Raw genomic sequence first — 19139 nt, 5'->3', positions numbered from 1 at the left:
GGGTGGCAGAAGCGTGCAGTGCAGTCATGATCCATCACATACACCAACAATCCGCTAGCAGACCCCCAGGGGCTTTTGGGCCAGTCCCCTTTTTTTTGAAACATGGCCTCTTTGATGTTTGTGGGCGGAGGAGGGAGTGCGAGGCGTGGAGGGAGGAGATAACGGCGATGGTTTAATGGAGGGTGGACGAGAAAAGAGGGTTTTATTGTTTTACTGGCAATTTAAAAAAAAACAAAAAAAAAACGACCTCTTTAAGAGCCTGGCTTTAAGTCCTTAAGAAGAAAGGTTGGATGGATAGATAGATGATGGATGGATGAGTTAATGGTAAAAGACACAGCAGGATGGTGTACGGTTAATCTGAAAGGTGGTTTTTAATGTGTGATAAGAATCCCCTGGAGGCTCCACAAAGCAGTCGTCTCTCTGATGAATGCGCATTTCAAATCCCTTTTTATGCAGAAAAGGGCGTCTGATTAAAACCCCACACACACAAAGGACAGCTGAACTTTAGCACAGAGGCATCCTGAAACATGCACACATTCTTATCATGACACAAGAACGCACACGAGGCAGCAGTATTGATTATTGCATCCCAGTAAAAAGCGCTCTTACAGAGGGACGTCTCTAGCTGGTCATGACTCAGCAAATGTGACTAAACACACACTGACATGACATCAGCTTCTGTGCTGCAAAGCTATGCTGTTCTGCTGTTTTAATGTGCAGGGAAACTCAAATGGTGAAAACCTCACATCATCTGCTGTATCACTGCAGTGGCTGCAGCAGCCTGTTCAGTTTCAAGGTGAAGGAGAGCTGAGCAGCTTCAAGCTAGCACAGAATCTGTGCTCTTAAATCATTGGTGCAAGTGAAAAACATTTAGATGGAAAGATTAAGGTTAAGCTTTTTACTCAAAAGAACATATTTTTGTGTGTGAATTTGCTCTTTTACAACTGTTTCTGATTTGTCTCCCCGGTTAGTTTTTTTTTCAGTGGAACAAAAAGTGGGGTGACAGAAACTTTCACTATGTCATTGAAATGTCACCAGATACAATCAGCAATGAGAAATGTTCTTCAACAAACAGAGCCCTGATGTGGCACGGCACCAGACACAAAGCGGTTTCAAATGAGTTACTTAGAGACATAATAAAGAAATATCCTTGCAGGTACGACTCTTAAAACCAGTGCTCTTTTGTTAGCTAATAAAATGTGTCTGCAGAATTGCTTTCAGCAATATTTAACACCAAAATATTTTGTGTTGTTTCACAAAATGTTCTGGTAGAAAAAAGTTTGACAAATGTATTTCTGGAAAAAGGAATAGTTACACTATCAAAGCATCAAACTGGCTTCAGTGTTTTACAAATCAAAAGAACACTGTGCTCTACTGGCAGCCAGAATATTCAGAAGACAGAATTCACATGAAACGAATAAAAGACGACGATACAAATCACAACAGAAGAAGAACTGATCGACCACGCTATTTTCTTGAAATAGTGCAAGAGCCTTTCCAAACACAACCACTTTAGCTAGAAAGACAAAGACAGACAAACCAACAAAGTGATATTGTGTGCGACTGAACAGGAACAAGTTTCAGTTCACATCAGGAGGGAACCCTCTCATTTCTAGCGATGACTTCTTCTTTCTGTCCAGTCCGTCTCTCACACTGTCTGACAGACGTCAGCGGTGGGCGAGTGTGTGTTGTGTTGGGAAGATAGCAGGCTATGGAGGGAGAGGAAGGACATGAAACAGAGGCATGGAGGAAGGAAGCTGGGACAGAAGGATGTGGAGACAGGATGAGCTGTGTTGATTAGACTCTGGGGACAGAGGTGGAACACGTGGAGGAAGCCATTCAAGAGCTGATAACACACACACACACACACACACACACACACACACACACACACACACACACACACACACACACACACACAACACTAATAACCCTTTATGACAATAAACCAACCGAAGATAACAAAAGTCGCCTTCAAAAAACGAAACTCCTAAATATCGACCGTTATGGATGCCTCTCCGTAAGGCTACACACAGCTTGTTTCAGAGAACAGGTTTAGGGACTTTCATTATAAATAACTGCATCTGTAAGAGCCTTTCAAGCCTTCTTACCAATCAAGCCATTCATACAGTAAGACAGAGTCAAGCAATTCATGGTTCACTATTTTACCCAATGGTACTTTGAAATGTAGACGTTAGGACCAGGGATCAAACTGATGATCTTCCATTCAGGACAATCATGATATCCTGTTCTTCCTCTGAGCCACAGCATCTCTATGCTGAGTTTAGTCAAATTAAATTTGAACAAAACAAACTACTCGTTCTCGTCACCATATTGACAAAAACATTCCCCTACTCCTGGGAGCAAAATCTTTGAAAAGCGTTCAGTGGCTGTAACTGGGGCTTCCCTGCATGCTAACAGGGGACTTTTTGAGTTCTTCTCTTCTGGGAAGAAGACATAATAGAAATACCAAGAGGTAGGTCTATCAACTATTCATAGTTTTCCTTCATCATTAATCTGTTGATTATTTTTGTCTGAAAGAAAATGCCCATCACACTTCATGGTTATTCCATTTGCAAGAATAGACAAATTATGATCAACAAACCCTCACATTTCAGAAGCTTGAACCAACAGATGATTGGTCTTTTCTTAGGTAAACGACAAAAAACAATTACTGTTTTACCATAACTGCTACTTTTTCAAACTTCTTGCCTTTTTCTACCAAATGATTTGAGGCCTGAGACAAGTTGGTGGCCCAAGGGCCGGTGAATATGAAGCTAATTTACTGACTGTCAAAGCATTCCAGCTAGGAGAAATGTAAATATTGAAAAACCAATTGGCAGTATGGGGAAAGGAGCGGGTGAATAGATGCAAACCTGTGGCAGGTGTTTCGCAGTCCCCTGATGCTGCATTGACAGAGGACTGTCTATCATGGAGTCCAGTCTCTCTGATGAACTACTGGTCAGCCCTCCCCAGTCCGTCTGGCTGGGAGTGGTGCCAGCTGTTTCGGGGGATGTCAGCGGCAGGTCGCTGGCGTAGCCCGACTCCAACAGAGACAACTGATCCTGTGCACGAGCTGGAGTGCTCAAGTTAAATCCTTTGACACTCAAAGTCTCCTGAAACCTCATTTGGTTTGAGGGCATCGGGAGATCCCCGTCAAACAGTTTGGCAACACATCGGTCCTCCTCTGAGAGTTGGACTTTGAGGATATTTCCTGTGACTGGAGACAAAGCAAGTGGCTCTTTACGCACATCTACCCCGCTGTCACTTTCGCCCCTCCACACTGGAGAGCCAAAATCACTGGGGTACACCGTCCTCACTACGCACAGTTTACCATCCACCTCACGGATATGGACCACCCCTTTGCGCTCTCTCCCCGAAGGCGTCCGGATCACCTCTACTGTCCCTTCTGGTCCTCCTTTAATCCCTGCAGTTTCCTTTTCCTCTCTCTCTAACCGACCCTTTTCTTTCCTCTCCTTCTTTTGTCGGAGTATCCAAGGTTTCTCCAGGACCCCTTGGACTTTCTCCCGAACGCGACACACCCTCCCTCCACCTGGAGTGGTACTTCCCAGTGACGAGGCTGTGTTGACCGGGGTGGTGGTGGTGGTTTGGCTCGGGATGCTGGATACATCTATGATTGCGCTAACGGTGTCTTCCTCCCCTGGTAGGCAGAAAACTCCTCTCCAGGCTGGGCTTGGCTTTGGGGACACTTCAAGTAGTCTGTTGCCCAAAAGGCTGCCTACATTGGTACTAGCAGAACCAGGGGAAAGAGTATTGCTGTGCAGATTCGCTTTGGAATGAGTGAACTGGGTATCAGGCACTGTTTTAAGAGTCCTAGCCATGTGGCTCAGGTCTGAATCGACCGCTTCAATTCCTGAAGCCTTTTCATCATCTTCTATATCCTCCTCGTCTCTGTCATCTGGCTCAGGAGTTCTTTGTTGTTCAAAGTCCTCTCGTCCTAACTCTTCTTTCTTGCTTTTTTTGCCCTTATGCTTACGTCTGAAACGTAGACGCTTCTTTGGTGAAAGTGGGGGGGCGCCACCGATTTGCCCCTCCTGTGGAGGTCTGACACAACCCATAGAGCTCCCCATGTCTTTGATGTCATCAAACAGCAAAGAGTTAAAAAGAAAAGACAACAAATACAGACATTATTCCATCACAGAGGCATAACTAATGTTTGTAGGAACGTGGATAGCATCTAACCCAACTCACAAAAAAAAGGAAACAAGTGGTAAATGCTCAGATTGTGGAGTGACTGACACCTTCCCCATTAATCTGACACATGTGAGTAATGAAGAGTTAGGCAGAGCAGGTTTAGCTCAATTCTCCTTGGACAAATCTTAAATAGAGCCTGGTGAAGGGGAGGATGGATGATATGAGCTGTCACCAAAGGAGAGGGGGAATGTCGGTCTTTTCCTCGGGCATTTGGTGGTTCAGTCACGGTGCAGGCATCTGCAGGCGGACATATTACATGTCCTTCCTTTTTCCTTCACCTCACCTGACTGAGATTGGTGCAGGAGCCCGGCCTCCTCTCTTTAAGGGCCCTGCTGTTTAACGGTGCACATATATGTACCGGCAGCCAGCTGCTTTACTTGGTCTGAATTCCAGCTGCCAGAAAAATCATGGTCGCAGTGAAGGGCATGGGAACACAGATATGTCTGCAGAGAGGAAAATAATTTGGGTTGGGGTCAGACTTTGGATTTATCACCAGGCTTTTGGCGGGTGGGCTGTCACCCGGTGCAAGGCATTTGTCAGGAAGGATGATGAGTGTGGGAGAGAGAGAAAAGTAGAGTTCAGCCCATTAGTGAGGCTCCAGCTGCTTCACAAACACCACATATGTGTGAGGCAAGAAACTCAAGTGTGAAGTCCAATTGTGTATGTGCTGCAGGTTTTCTTGGAGTAATGGAATCAGAAGCAGTCTTCTCTCACTTCTCGATTCAATGTCATCATACCTAGAAATACGAGAGGCGACTGCATGCCGCTCAAAGAAGAGAGAAAAAAACAGCAGATTCCTTTTTCCATCCTCTGCAAACCACAAACAAAGTGATGTCAAGGTTTGTTATTGTTAGTTTGCTGTTGTAATCCAAGAGCTGTACCGACACTCGGATGTAGAATCTGTCTCAGGCCATGAATTAATGATGTCTCTCTCCTGCTATTGTAAAGCTACTGCAGTGCAAGACGGGAAAACTACCGTCTGTAACACAAGTTAGCCACACAACAGAGATCTTTGGGAATCCTATCTGTCACGGCGCGTCGTAGTGGAAGTAGTATTAACGGTGATGATATCGATGTCCCCTGTAGTAACGGCGAGCTCGGTGTCTCGTTCTGCCGAGGCAGCACAGTCTCCAGATTGGTTGTGGGTGAGAGATAGTGTGCTGTCAGCCAATGCTGCCACAGATTGCTGGGAGACTCAGCCAATACTCTGACAGCTTGTTAAATGCTCAATCAGAGCATCGGCATTCCCGCCCTGATGATTCGCCTTGTGGTCGTCCCACGATTGGAGCTCCTTCTCGAGAGACTGTTGTTGTCAATATGTTGTAATCCAAACTTGTTGCTGTTAATGTCTCTCCATTAAAAAATTACCAGCAGGAGAGTTCAGTCATTACTATGTCCATTAAGGTGCGTGTAGAATGATCTCGCCCAGAAAAACCACAAACGCTCCACTGTCCTTTACCTGGTTAAATCCAGAGGCAGCTGAACACAGACAGACTCCACCTTAAGCTCCCCAGACAGCGTCTCCCCTGGATGCCAGTCCAAAGATTCCTCTCACCTTGATGTCAAACTCCCTGAGGACCAGAGTGAGCTGGGAAATTTGTTATTGTATTCCAGTACTGTCCAATCATAAACCTTTGGTGTCCTGCTGTCAGTCTGCCAGAAACTCAGACAGGCTTCCCCTTCATCAGGTGGTGCAGTGCGACGATGCAACAGCCTGACAAAATCCACAGTTTGCAGGAGGTGGGGGGGTATTCAGACTATCTTTTAAACACTGTTTTTCCTCTTACCTTACTGTTGTACCTTATCGTCTCTTAGTAACTCCTCACGTCCAGTGGATGTAATTAGGAAGAAACATGTGGGGTGGGAGGTGGAGCTGGATGCTGAGACATAAGACAAAGACGGGAGGAAGACACAGGTCCTCTGTCGATTAGCCCAGGTCTTGTGAGGATCCAGGTCTAGCAGCAGACCTACTTAAAGTACAGATGAGTATTTGGAACAGAGCCAAAGGGATTCAGTGTCCAGTGAAGGGCAGTCCTGAACTCCACGTAGCACAGCAGCAGAGATTAGGATAACAGGGTCTGCACTCTGTGTCCCCTTAAAAAAAAAAGAAATCTAAAAAAAAATCAGACAAGCCGGGAGCAGAAACCGGAACACAAGGGCGTCTCCGGCTAAAAGCAAAACCAAGGCTCCGTCAGACAAGCATGGCTGGATTGATCCGATTGATACGCTTAGGCTGGAGAAACAGCAAGTGTGTGGCAGTCCGGGAGAGAGTGTGAGTGTGTGTGTGTGTTTGTGCCGGCGATGCTGGGCGGTCCCCCTGGTCAGCTGTGTGAGTCCTCCTGCATACGTGTCCACGGGTGTTTCTTGTCCGGGCTGTAGCGTTCGTGGTCTGAGGCCTGCTGATCGAGGGGAAGCCGGGAGCTGCAGTGACAGCAGGCAGCCTGAATCCGCCTCTGCCTCAACTGGTTTCACTCTCCTGCTTTATCCCTCCGCTCGCAGACGCCGGCAGAGGGAGAGGGAAGCTTTTATCTCCCGGCTGCTGCAGCTTCACACTCTCTTCTGCTCGATCTCTCACTCTCCACAATCCACCCCTCCCTCCTCGGCTCTCCTCCTCCTATCCGCTTCCTCGTTACCCCTGCTTCTTTCTGTCTCTCTCTCTCCTGCTGTCTCTAGCTCTCCCTCTCTCTCTCTCTCTCTCGGCTGTTAGTGAGCAGTTTTCTATGCCACACACACACACACACACACACACTTGACCCAAAAGCTTTCCTGAATGACAGGCTGCGGGAGGGACTGAGAGAAAACAGCGAGCAACCGGGAGAGAAAATCAAATCCAAATCAAGACTGTTGCGTCTCAGGCACAATAATGAGAGGCGGGTAAGCACCTCAGTCTGTTTCCCTCTAACTCTCTCTCTCTCTCCATTTACTTCCCCTCAATCTTCTTCCTGTCCATCAAGCCACAGGTTATGAACGGCTCTTGAGGGGATACAGAGGCACAGGGAGGAAGATGGAGATAGGAAAGAGATTTGAGGGAATTAAGAGAAAGTAAAAAACAGGAGGGGATGACGGAGGCTGTGGGATGAGACCGGGGGGGGGGGATGAGGCAAACACTTATGCGTCCAACACACACATCATCTGTGATTATTAATCAAGAGAAATTCGATTTTTTCCTCCATACTATTTATAAAGAAATAGCAGAGCCTTTAACAAATTCCAAAAGGTCATTACTGCAAGCTTTAAATCAATATGCAGGACTGATTATGGGCAACATGGAATGTGCAGGATTTCTGCATAATGGTGATGAGGTGCACCTGGCTTTTATAGGCACATAATCCACTGGATCAGCCCAAAATAGCCCTCTATAATTTGATCTTTGAAATGTTGTAATGGAGCAGAAATGTCAAATATTTCTGCCTCTAGAAAATCAAATGCAACCAATCAAAACTCTTCTTCCTTTTAGAATATTGGAAATGTAATTTTTGTGCATTTTATATGTTTATAATCTTTGGATTTGGAAAATGATTGTCCATGAGAAGAGGGTAAGTTGCAGCACAGACGTTGCAGTATGATTGCATGTAACAGGATGCAAAGAGTAATGCGACGGTCTGATTTGAATGGAACAACTAAAAACACAAGACACAAGATATTTAACTCGCCGCCTACACAACTGAAGATGATTGAAGCACTGTTGCCAGGTACAGTGTTGAAGCCTCTATAGGTTCCACCCACCATCGCTGCTCGTACACGCATGTGATCCTGCACAGTGCAGCGTGGCAGTAAGACTGCGGGAGAGGGAGATTCATCAACCACCGGGGCACAACCAATGCTGATGGATGAACATGCATATTCAGAGAGCGCCTAATGTGTGGAGAATGTTTTCAGAGACAGATATGGATTGAGGCCACTAACAGGCAGTTCTCTCAAGTGCTGAAAAGCAATGGTAATTCATCTTCTCTCATTAACCGAGTGAAAAGACGAACAACACACAAACATCCATGGAGGGAGCATGAACCAATGGGAAACAGGCACTAATCAAGTCCCAGAGGAATTCCTCCTTTCTCTGTGGCTACATGGCACCATGAGCTGTCGCAATCAGACCTTTGTCTGAACCCAGAGCCAGCTTCCAACAAGACTCCACCGCTGCATGTTGGACTGTCAGAAGCGCTTGTGATCATATATTTAGCAGGTTTTTTTTTTTTGTCAATAATGTGCACAAAGGCACAGAGACTGATCTTGAGCATTTAATTATCATAACACAGACTCCATCTGCAGTCAGGGTAGCTTTGAAATGTTGATTCTTTGACGTCCCTACATCACAAAGCTGTTCTGTAAAACGCTAATATGAAACATGTAAGTTGAACCACACATCTCCTCTCCCTCAGAAAAATAATGACTGAGACAGAAGCTGCTTCACAGTGTCTTTGTACGTACTGTAGACATTTCTGTCTTTGCAGAAACTTCAGAACTGCACGGCTTTTTAAGTAATAAGAAGGGAACATGATAGTATGTTGTTGTCATGTTGTCAAAGAACTGCTGCACCAAACCTACATGACCATATCTGTATATAGAAGGAGGATAATCATATCCAAATGCATTACATTTAAAAAAAAAGATAAGTCTTTGTTTTCAGGTCTGCACATGTCTACAGTGAATCAGTGTTAACCTTCATATTTAGAGTCTATTAATGAACAGAGAGTGTGATCTAATGATGCAAACAGACTTAAATCACTGCAGAGAAACGACCCTAAAACAGTGACTGTGCCGGGGAGCAGGTCACAGAAACAGAGATGGATTTCTGCACCAGCACATGAATCGACTCCAGGAAACAGGAGGGACGCACAGAGAAGGAGGCTCGACCAATCACAGGAGGACAAAGAGCAGTAAGGGGAAGGTCTGCAGACAAGATCGGGGACTTCATAGAAGCCGGGTCAATACGGCAATAATGATAACTGGTGTCACCTAGTGGACTGTCCAGGTAGCTACATCCAAGATGAGCTAGGGAGTGGTGTGAAAGCATTTATAGTCGTAACACTGATGAGCCTGTGTTATGGTCAGTTGTAGTAACCTGATTATTAATTGTGGTCGTGTATATTCACACTAAATGTGATGCAGGTTTGTTTCCCAATGATGTGAAAATATGATTTGTGTTCCTGTTCTGAAGGATATTGAAAAAAAAAAAAAAAAGGGAATTTGAGGAAAGACAAGCTTTGTTACTCGAAGAGATGTATCTTCGCTTTTTAACGACGAGCTCGACATTCACGACAGAACAAGGCGGCTGTCTGATCCCTGCAGGAGATAAGTAAGACAAACAGCTTCGCTTAAAGCTGCGTTGTTGCCCGAAGCAGCCGACTGAGTTCCTCCGAGGTCAGACGAAGAGGTATCACCTCGTCTGTAACTGGATGTGTGAATGAAATCATGACAAACAGCTGAATGAAAAAAACGATAGCTCACTGAGAGAGCTCCTATAATTAGCTGGTGTGCTGAGTCACTCGTTTGCACACACACGTCCTGGTCACAAAGACCTGCAGGCCCGTTTCCAGAAATGACTTCTTCTTCTTCATCATCATCATCATCATGATCATCAGACCAAAGCAGCCGGTGGGAATAAAGAGGAAATTATAGATTTCTCTCCTGATTTGGGTCACGTATCTGAGCAGCAGAGAGTCTGTTGACTCGGAGTGAAACGCAGGAAGTTAAACTGCAGCAGCTTTCGTCTTCACTTTTTGCAGCTTTCTGCTGTAATAGACTTCTTCTTTTTTTTTTTTCTTTTACTTATATAACAGATTTATGTGGCTGTATTTCTTGTGTATTGCATCAAACACTGCAGTAAAGTCAATCACGTGTTTTCACAGATTTGTTTAACCTTGAGATTAGAAAAGAAGGACGGGACCGAGTAACTCTGACTAACTATGACTTCTCCTTCTTCTATTTGCACTCAAAAAGGCCAGGCAGAGTTCTAACTCCGACTGTGGCTCAGCGGTGGAGTCGGTCGTCTCTCAACCGGAAGGTCGGGGGTTTGATCCCGAGCTCCTAAGTTGCTCCCACTGCTTTGGCGGCGGCGTATGAATGTGTATGAATGGGGTTAGCTAATACTGATGAACACTTTTACACAGCGGCCTCTTCCATCAGCGTGTGAATGTGTCGGTGTGACCTGCGGTGTTAAAGCGCTTTGAGTAGTCAGAAGACGAGAAAAGAAAGAAACAAGCTCAAGTCCACTTACCATTGTAACATAGGATTATCCCATTTCTATAACATTTTAATTTTGATTAGAAAAGGTAAACAGGGACATTATGAGGGCTAATGCTCCTCACATAGAACATACAGTATGTGCCATAAGTTGTTTGTTCCCTGCTGTGCATTTAATCATCCGACCACAACACACACAGCTCTGTGCTCACGTCTCACTGCGGCTCTAATGTAAAGCTGTCATCATCTCCTGAACTCACTGAACTCGGCAAGCTCTAGAAACTAGTCGCCGCTCTGCGAGAAACCTCTCGTTCCACATTTAGCCTGCTTCATTACTCCAGAAACTCCCTCCGCCTGTTTCAGCCCCGACGTCCTGTCGCTCATGCTCTATCTATCTCTCTCTCTTTCTTTCTCGCTGAAACATTGTGTTCTGCTGACTCATGCTCGTGTCATGCACTACTGTTTCCATGGTAACCTGCTGACAGTGTCACCTTGCTTTGGGGTCACAAAGCAGCACAGTCTAGTGGTCAACCATAGCAACTACAACTGGTTAATAACCCTGTGGGGAAATCAAAAGTCCAAAAAAGTCAGCTCAGTCATTAAAAAACGTAGAGAAAAATCTTCTTTTTTTTTTTTTAGAATCTTTAAAGCCCTTGTGTTCATTTGCTTTCGTTTGTGAAGAAGCCGTCATGCATGAGTTGAGCTCAGAGGTATTATGGGAGAATCCGCTGCATTGATTCATAACCCCTGTCTGCAGGCGACGTCGATGCAGAAACATTTGGTGGATTTTGATTCCATATTAGGAGTCAGAGTCAGAATACAGCAGCTACAGATGACTGACTGGCCAGACTAAACACACACTGACCTTCTGAATAGTGAAGGTTAGTTAAATTCAAAGATGCTGCATTTCTAGTTTTTTATTAGAACCTGAAGCTGAAACAGTCTGAAATGCTTTAGCAGAGAGGAAAACAGTTTCCCCCTGAAACACATCAGACTAATGGGTATCCTGATAAAAACTAAAAGCAACAACCTTCACTCATGCTGGTCTCCTCACTGCTCAGTTTGGACTCAACAGTGCAGTACAGGTTTTGTCAAGTATTCAAATATGCATTCCTTGAATAGTAACGCCACACGTTCATTCTTCACACTGATGAAGCATGAGAAAGCCCACGGGTGACAGTTTCAGTCAAAACACGGCATGTCTGTTACAGAGGAGCAAACTGTAAATCCAGGATCAGGGTTTATATGAAAGCTTACAGACTGAACACCCTGTGCTCTCTTTTATGCCAGACTGAAGCCAGACTGAAGCCAGACTGAGGCCGGGGGCGGCCCCCGATCATGGGGTGTGTACCAACCACGACACGATATTATAACGAGCTACAAACTCATCACACGACCTTGAACTTGACAGTAAAAAAAAAAACAGGAGCTGATTCTTGTGAGACTGCAGAGTTCTTCATCCTCAGCAGCTGTCTGAAACTTCTCACTGTGACTGTGACCCCTAACACTGTGAGGAAAACACTCCTCAGGGCTCATCTTCCACAGGAGAACATGAACACACACATCACCTCTCTGTTGCATAAGGTGACGCCGGTTTGCCAGCGCACCCAGAGCTAAGCTCCTCCTGGCAGCGATAAGAACGCAAATCCCAGCAGCTGGACGACACGGAGCTAAAGTCCACATTTGGAGCAATTTGCTTTCATTTCAGTCCGATTAAATCCAGATTGAATCAGAGCGGTAATGATGTGGGCCATAACTCAATGATTACATCATCAATTAAGAGGTATTATTTCATTAACAGCTACAATCTGTAGCCAACCATCAGGGCCTCTCACGTGAAGAATTCAACGTGCTGAAGCGTTCACTCAGTCCAGCACAGGAAACACACAGAACAGCAGGTGAAGAGCACAGACCTGGAAGTGAAGGATGATGGTCCAGATGAGACCTAGCGTCAGTTTGGGGTTCCCATCTGTGATGTCATCGTTCCTGATGTTCACAAGTTTGACCTGAACAAGAAAACAGAAGATTGGTTTCCAGACAACAACAAAACAAAAACATAAATTGTATTTTTTCCCCCAAAAAGTACGATGCTTTAAGTCACACCAATGTTTCAAACACTTGATTGGACCTACGAGAAGACGAGTCATGGAAAATAAATGACCTCTGCTTCAACTATCCGTCCCATTATGTGTAACAGGCTCCCTGAGACCTTGTTAAATCTAACGGCTCGGGCTAAGCCGAGTCTCCTCAGCTGTATAATTAGACCTGCAGAGAGACATCAGAGAGGATTCAGGGGGTGATAAGGTCTGCCCTCCACACCGCTGCTGTCCCTGAGGAACGAGACGAACGCAGCTTAAGAAAGATGGAGATGTGAGAAAAGTGAAGAAGGAGGGAGGAAAAAAAAGCTGCAGTTTGAGAGTCAGTGAAGAGATGCAGCGTAAGTGAGAAACAGATTTTTGATGTAGCAGCAGGTGAAGGTGAGAGGGAACAAAGAAAGCTGCTGTGTGAGAAGAGGGGCAGATGAGCCTGAAGCTGCTTTATAATGACGCCCCGTGCTGCAGACACAATCTGGATTAACAGAGCAGTAAGGAGGCTTCTGTCTGAGAACAGCTCTCTTCATATAAGAGATTCACTGAGATGTGCAGGTTTGTACAATTAACAGAAACTTAACTGAAATGACCTTAACTCTCCTGCTTTTCTCACCCATGTCCAAATAAATCATAACTAAGAACTTTAAGTGATATGACAGTAGTTTCTTTACAACCAGCAGCTTTGGGGGGGATGCTTCATTTTCACAGTTTTTATTATGTAAGCGTAATGAAAACTGACAAAAGATGCTGAAGATTTATGGTGAGTAAATCCTTAGGAAGCAGGATGAACTTAAATCTGGATCCACTCCAAACTGGTCCAATGCTCATTCTTAATACAGGAGGGAATATCAGGGTAACTCATGATGCGACGCAGTTTGATACGATACGACCCCTAACTATGGATAACACATATCGTTCATAAAATAAAAACAGTGAACAGTAAAAATACAGTGTGTGTCAGTGATGGCAATAACTAATCAGACCTGTTTGGTTTTTTGTACCAGGCTGTAAACATGTCTGCTTTTTTGAGTGTGGTGTGTATGTGACTTCAAGAGAGGACCCTCGACAAACTTCAGGATTTTGCACTTCCACATTGGCTTCTTTTTTCAACACTGGAGGTTCCCGCTTTGTTTTTATTTTGGCTAGTATGTCAGCGCTGAAGTAAACTGTTTTTTTTTATTATGTTATATAAATATGGATTGGATTCGATTATGGACACAGAACAAGGTCCACAAATGTTCTTGATGTTTGAATAATTCCTGAGATTATATCTACAAAACCTGACGTTTGTTCTGACCCGTGTTTGACACAACCACCAGATATTCTTCTTCATTATTATTACTGACTTTGTCCTGTAAAGCAAACAGGGCACTGTAGCGTCTCGTATTTGGATGTCCATGTAGTGTTTGTGTTTGTGTACATACCTGTCTCTGTTTGAGGAAGTCCAGCGCTATTTGGACATTCTGTAGTCGATGAAATCTCATTCGGCCCTTTTCTCTCGGCTGGAACAAAAAAAAAAAAAGGAGAAAAAAATATAATGAGGAAAGTCGACAAAGATGTTAACTCTGTTTTCTTTTAGTGAGACAAACGCAGCAGGCAGCTGTGAGAGCAAATCAAGCTGAATTCAATCCACATCGCAGCGAGTGAGTTGTATTGACATGAAATGGTCCTCTGGGGGGCGCTGTCTTCAACAGGAGCCGTTAAAGACATGCCAGAACTCAGGAGCAAACCAGAGCCAAACCATGCTGGTTCAAAAATAACAACACAAACTTCATACGGGACCACGATGTTGTTATTCTGTTTGTTCAGCACAGACTCTCAGTTTAAAGCGAGGAAAGAGAAGAAGAAGAAGAAGAAGAGAGAGAAAACATCACACGGATCACAAACATACAGTCATCATAAACACTCTGCTGCTGCAAAAGATAAATGAGTGCAGGATGCAAATGTTGGTTCACTTCACACGGTGCTGGTAAAGAGAAGGTTCACTCAGGATTAGTCGTCAACTCAGAATAAAAACTTAAGAGGAGAGGAGAGGAGAGGAGAGGAGAGGAGGAGAGAGGAGAGGATGAGAGAGGAGAGAAGAGGAGAGGAGAGGATGAGAGAGGAGAGGAGAGGAGAGGAGAGGAGAGGAGGAGAGAGGAGAGGATGAGAGAGGAGAGAAGAGGAGAGGAGAGGATGAGAGAGGAGAGGAGAGGAGAGGAGAGGGAGAGGGAGAGGGAGAGGGGAGGGGAGGAGAGGAGAGGAGAGAAGAGGAGAGGAGAGGGAGAGGGAGAGGGGAGGGGAGGAGAGGAGAGGAGAAGAGGAGAGGAGAGCAGAGCAGAGGAGAGGGGAGGAGAGGGGAGAAGGTGATGAAAGAGGAGAGGAGAGGAGAGAAGAGAAGAGGAGAGGGAGATGGTGACGAAAGAGGAGAGGAGAGGAGAGAAGGTGATGAAAGAGGAGAGGAGAGGAGAGAAGGTGATGAAAGAGGAGGAGAGGAGAGGAGAGAAGGTGATGAAAGAGGAGAGGAGAGAAGGTGATGAAAGAGGAGAGGAGAGGAGGTGATGAGAGGAGAGGAGAGGAGAGGAGAGAGAGATGGTGACGAAAGAGGAAAGGAGAGGAGAGAAGGTGATGAAAGAGGAGAGGAGAGGAGGAGGAGAGGAGAGAAGGTGATGAAAGAGGGGAGGAGAGGAGAGGAGAGGAGAGGAGAGGGAGATGGTGATGAAAGAGGAGAGGAGAGGAGAGGAGAGGAGAGGAGAGGAGAGGAGAGGAGAGAAGGTGATGAAAGAGGAGAGGAGAGGAGAGGAGAGGGAGATGGTGATGAAAAAGAAGAGGATGTGTCATTTCATGTTTCCTCCTCTATGATCCTCTGTACACTGTTTCTTGCTCTATTATATTGGATGCTATGAACAGGGATATGTTACACAGCGTTCTGGCAGACTCATTTATTCAGCTACCTGCCCGTCTTGTTACATGTCTCAATGAGCAGGAAAACTCTCTACCGAGCTTCTACCGGGGAATTCATTGCTTCAATTGATTAATACGTTTGTTATATAAACTGCCATCACCTGCACTAACATATAATTACTGACAGTGCTGTGCACAGGGTGTCCACTTTATTATGAGTTCATTTATCCTATTCCAACTTTGTAAAGGTAGAAACTGACTAATCCCTTCATCATACATGTGTCCCTAACTCCTTAGTGTATGATGACATTGCAGCTAGATTCCATCGTGCAAACTTCATGCAGATAGACGTAGAGCATCGTTGGGTGAAAACTTCAGATCTCGACACTGTGGTGAGTTTTTTTTAGAAGGCAGAGAAAGTTTATGACGGACTCTTCATCTATCTGTATTAAGAAGTAAACAAACTCAAAAACGTCAAAATGATCGTAATGATGCTGTCACCCAACAGAAAAGATTTGATGTTTCACGCAGACACACAGCTCTGAATGGCGTCATATGCAGCCTCAGTATGTCGGTCAGAAATCAGTGGCACAGCACTCTCATGCAGCCTCACAGCTCCACCTAATGGAACGGAGCGTAAAGCTGAAGGGTCAGAGGTGAAGAAGAAGTGACAGAGTGAGCGGTGTCAGAAGAAGAAGAAGAAGGGGGGGGGGGAAAGAGAAGAGTGGTTTGATTTGAACATACTCCCTGAGCTCCTTCCTCCTCCTCATCCTCCCCTCCGAGCAAGATGAGAGGGGGGGCCCGCGAGGCGTATGCCCTTTTCATTGTGGGGCCGCTCTTCTGTTGCTACGGTAACAGAGGTGGGGAACATGGGGGTGGGAAAGACAGCAAGAAAGAAAGACAGGAAGAGGAGTTGTGGTATGAGAAAGAGGACAAAATGAAAGAGGGTAGAAACAAAAAAAAAAAAAAAAAAAAGGGCCAACATAAAATAACACTGTCTGGATGTATTTGTTTGTTTTTTTCACCCTCTCATAGATCATGAACGTGTCTGAATGTGTCAGTGTACCTGTCTGCTGCCGGCCTGAGTGTCGCTCAGCATTAGGACTAAAACCCTTACATCATCACGCCGGGAAAAGTCAGCCAGCAAGGCTCAAACTCCTGCACCTCTGTTTACATGACATAACGCTGATCTAAAGTGCCACTAATGCTGTGTCAGCCTGGAGCATGGGAGTCACCTACAAGCTGGGAAAGTGAGAGGAGATGGCCGTCCTAAGACTCTCAGGATTACGATGCGTTGCAGCTGGGAGTGACAGGGTGCAGTGAGATGGGAGTGGAGGAGGAGTGTGTGATGGTTAAATACAACGGTGTTACAGAATAATCATGTATCAGTGCAGCCTCGTGCGTGGGAGAGTAAAAAAAAAAAAAAAACGTACCAGGGTGACACCGGAGAGGACCTCCAGCAGGGATATCAGGTTGTGTCCATCCCGCAGGTCCTCGTACAGGTCTGTGATGTGCTTCCTCACCTGAGAAAGGAGGCAGGAAAGGGAGTAAGGAGAGAGAGAGAGAAAAAAAAAAAAGGTGAATTCAACACTCAAATCATCCCTCTGTTGACTCAACACTATTGACATCTGTCAGGCTGATTGCTGGGCCAACAGAGACGGGGCACCAGCTGTGGCCTCCTGTCTCTGTTGCCATGGCGTCACCTCCACACTGAGGGGGGGTGGGTGGGGGGTGGCGGTTGGTTGACACTGGTGGCAAAACGCTGCTGACAGTGTGACTCAGCAGCCTGATGAGCTTTGGTGTGTTTAGTGTAAAAGTGGGACACTCAGAGACGGAGAAAGAGACTGCAGGGAGAATCATTCATCAGTGAGCTGAGAAGATTGAAAAGAAGATTTCTACAAGAACTGAACTCAAAGAGGAAAGTGACCAAAGACTAAACTTAGATGTAGTCAATGATACAGGAAGAATAAACTAAGATACGATACTCGTAACATTCAAACAATATCGATATCACTGCAGAAAAATAGAAGTCCTTTACACCCTATATGAGGACATTTCTTGATTTGAATTACCAAAAATTTCAGGCAAATTCTGTAAACTTTTAAACGTTTTTATAAGCACAAGTTCATTAGCCACTTTTCGGTACCCGACGTATTTGTGTAACGAAGACAGAGCTCTCTCTCTCTCTCTCTCTCTCTCGGGGAAGGAAGATGATACCACGATGCTTTTTGATACTATTGATCATTAAACTAACAGATTAAAGGGCTGCATGGTGGTGCAGTGCACAGCGAGGAGGTTCCTGGTTTGAATCCCCGTTTGACAGGAGCCACTCTCTCTCTGTAGAGTCTGCATGTTCTCTCTGTGCATGTTTGGGTTCTCTCCGGGTACTCCGGCTTCCTCCCACAGTCCAAAGTCATGCTCGTTAGGTTAACTGGTGACTTTAAATTCCCCGTGAGTGAGTGTGGCTGTTTGTCTGTCTCTATATGTCGGCCCTGTGATTGACAGGTGAACAGTCCAGGGTGTAACGCCGCCTCTCGGCTCTAGCCCCCCCACGACCCCAAACGGGGAAAAGCGGTATAGATAATGGATGGATGGATCAACAGAGATAATGTCTTTTTAAATAATAGTATGCAGTTCATGTCACATTCTTTGATTTCTTTGAGATGTTTTGTGTTCGAGCATCATATGGATCATTTCACTCTTATTCTGATGGTCCATGAGAGGATGGAGATGTGACATCAACATCTTTTTAAAAAAGACACATTCACTGGACAGGATAAGGAAATGTATTTTACTTCAGTTACTTTTTAAACCTGCCTTTTTTATGTTCTTTCTTAGAGCTGCATACTGCCACCTGCTGGACTGGAGTGTGTTTCCTCTAATCTTTTACATTTGGAGAAATGTTAACTTTTGGAGAAACAAATTTGAGAGCCTGATTTGAGAGCGTTTATCAGTGACCAAGAGGAAGTGCTGACATCATCACGCATACTTTACTGTATGTGTGACTTCATGATGAGAACCATATTTCTGTTTCGTTTTGAGACCCTGACTCCAAACTTCACTCTCTGCCTGCTTTATTGTGAAATAACAAGAACAGAGAAACATATTATGATCCTGCCTTTAATACGCTTTATTGTGCAGAGTGGCCCGTGTGATGTGATCTCTCAAAGTGTTTGATGCACAAGAGAACAACTACATAAAACAACTGAAAAGATGTTGTTTCATGGTCACAGGTTCTTTCATCAGATTTAAGAACAACATCATCCAGTGCTCTTAAATAGCTGCACTAAGGCTCACACTCTCCAGGCAACAGCACAAGAAAAGCTTTTGTCTTGCACGAGGAGCACTTCATTTGTATTTATTGGAACGCAGACGCAGAAATAGTGAGGGGGAGGTCAAACATTTCTGCTACTCAAAGCCCCTCAAAAAAAAAAAAAAAAGGTAGCTGTTATAATGCAGATCCTATGTGGCAGCCAAGGGCGCCTGTCCTCCTGCATTACAGAGACTCTCTGCACCTGCACGGACAGAGTACTGCTGCAGTCCTGGCCCCGGGACAAGAAACTGCACTATCACATTTCACCAGGAGAGGGCGCAACAATGACAAGAGTAAACTGAAGAAGTCTACTCATTGAAAGGAAACAAGCATCCTTACACTTCTTTTGGAGGAGTCTCTAAACCGTCACTCTTCTGTTCTGTTGAGCTCAGAGATAAAAGTTTCTTTAAACTCAACTCCACTTGTCTGTTATAAATACTCTCTTCTCTCTCTTT

General features: G+C 45.0%; 2 protein-coding genes across 3 annotated transcripts in view; both read right to left on the bottom strand.

The window, feature by feature from the left end:
* macf1a (microtubule actin crosslinking factor 1a) overlaps positions 1-19139 on the bottom strand; it is a 238971-nt gene that overhangs the window by 115561 nt on the left and 104271 nt on the right. The window contains exons 4-7 of one of the 2 annotated variants that reach the window (XM_061058975.1): positions 16805-16894; positions 16116-16217; positions 13913-13990; positions 12312-12404 (exon numbers count right to left, since the gene is read on the bottom strand). In XM_061058975.1, coding sequence (XP_060914958.1) covers positions 12312-12404; positions 13913-13990; positions 16116-16217; positions 16805-16894 — 363 coding nt within the window. The remainder of the gene's footprint in view (positions 1-12311; positions 12405-13912; positions 13991-16115; positions 16218-16804; positions 16895-19139) is intronic. The other variant, XM_061058976.1, reaches the window with a different exon arrangement.
* On the bottom strand, positions 2196-4786 carry LOC132990641 (uncharacterized). Its single transcript, XM_061058989.1, has one exon. The coding sequence runs from the start codon at positions 4089-4091 to the stop codon at positions 2793-2795; it is 1299 nt and encodes a 432-aa protein (XP_060914972.1). The 5' UTR covers positions 4092-4786; the 3' UTR covers positions 2196-2792.

Source organism: Labrus mixtus, chromosome 16, assembly GCF_963584025.1.
Source record: "Labrus mixtus chromosome 16, fLabMix1.1, whole genome shotgun sequence".
Classification (NCBI taxonomy): domain Eukaryota; kingdom Metazoa; phylum Chordata; class Actinopteri; order Labriformes; family Labridae; genus Labrus; species Labrus mixtus.
This window is presented reverse-complemented; position numbering and strand designations above follow the sequence as displayed.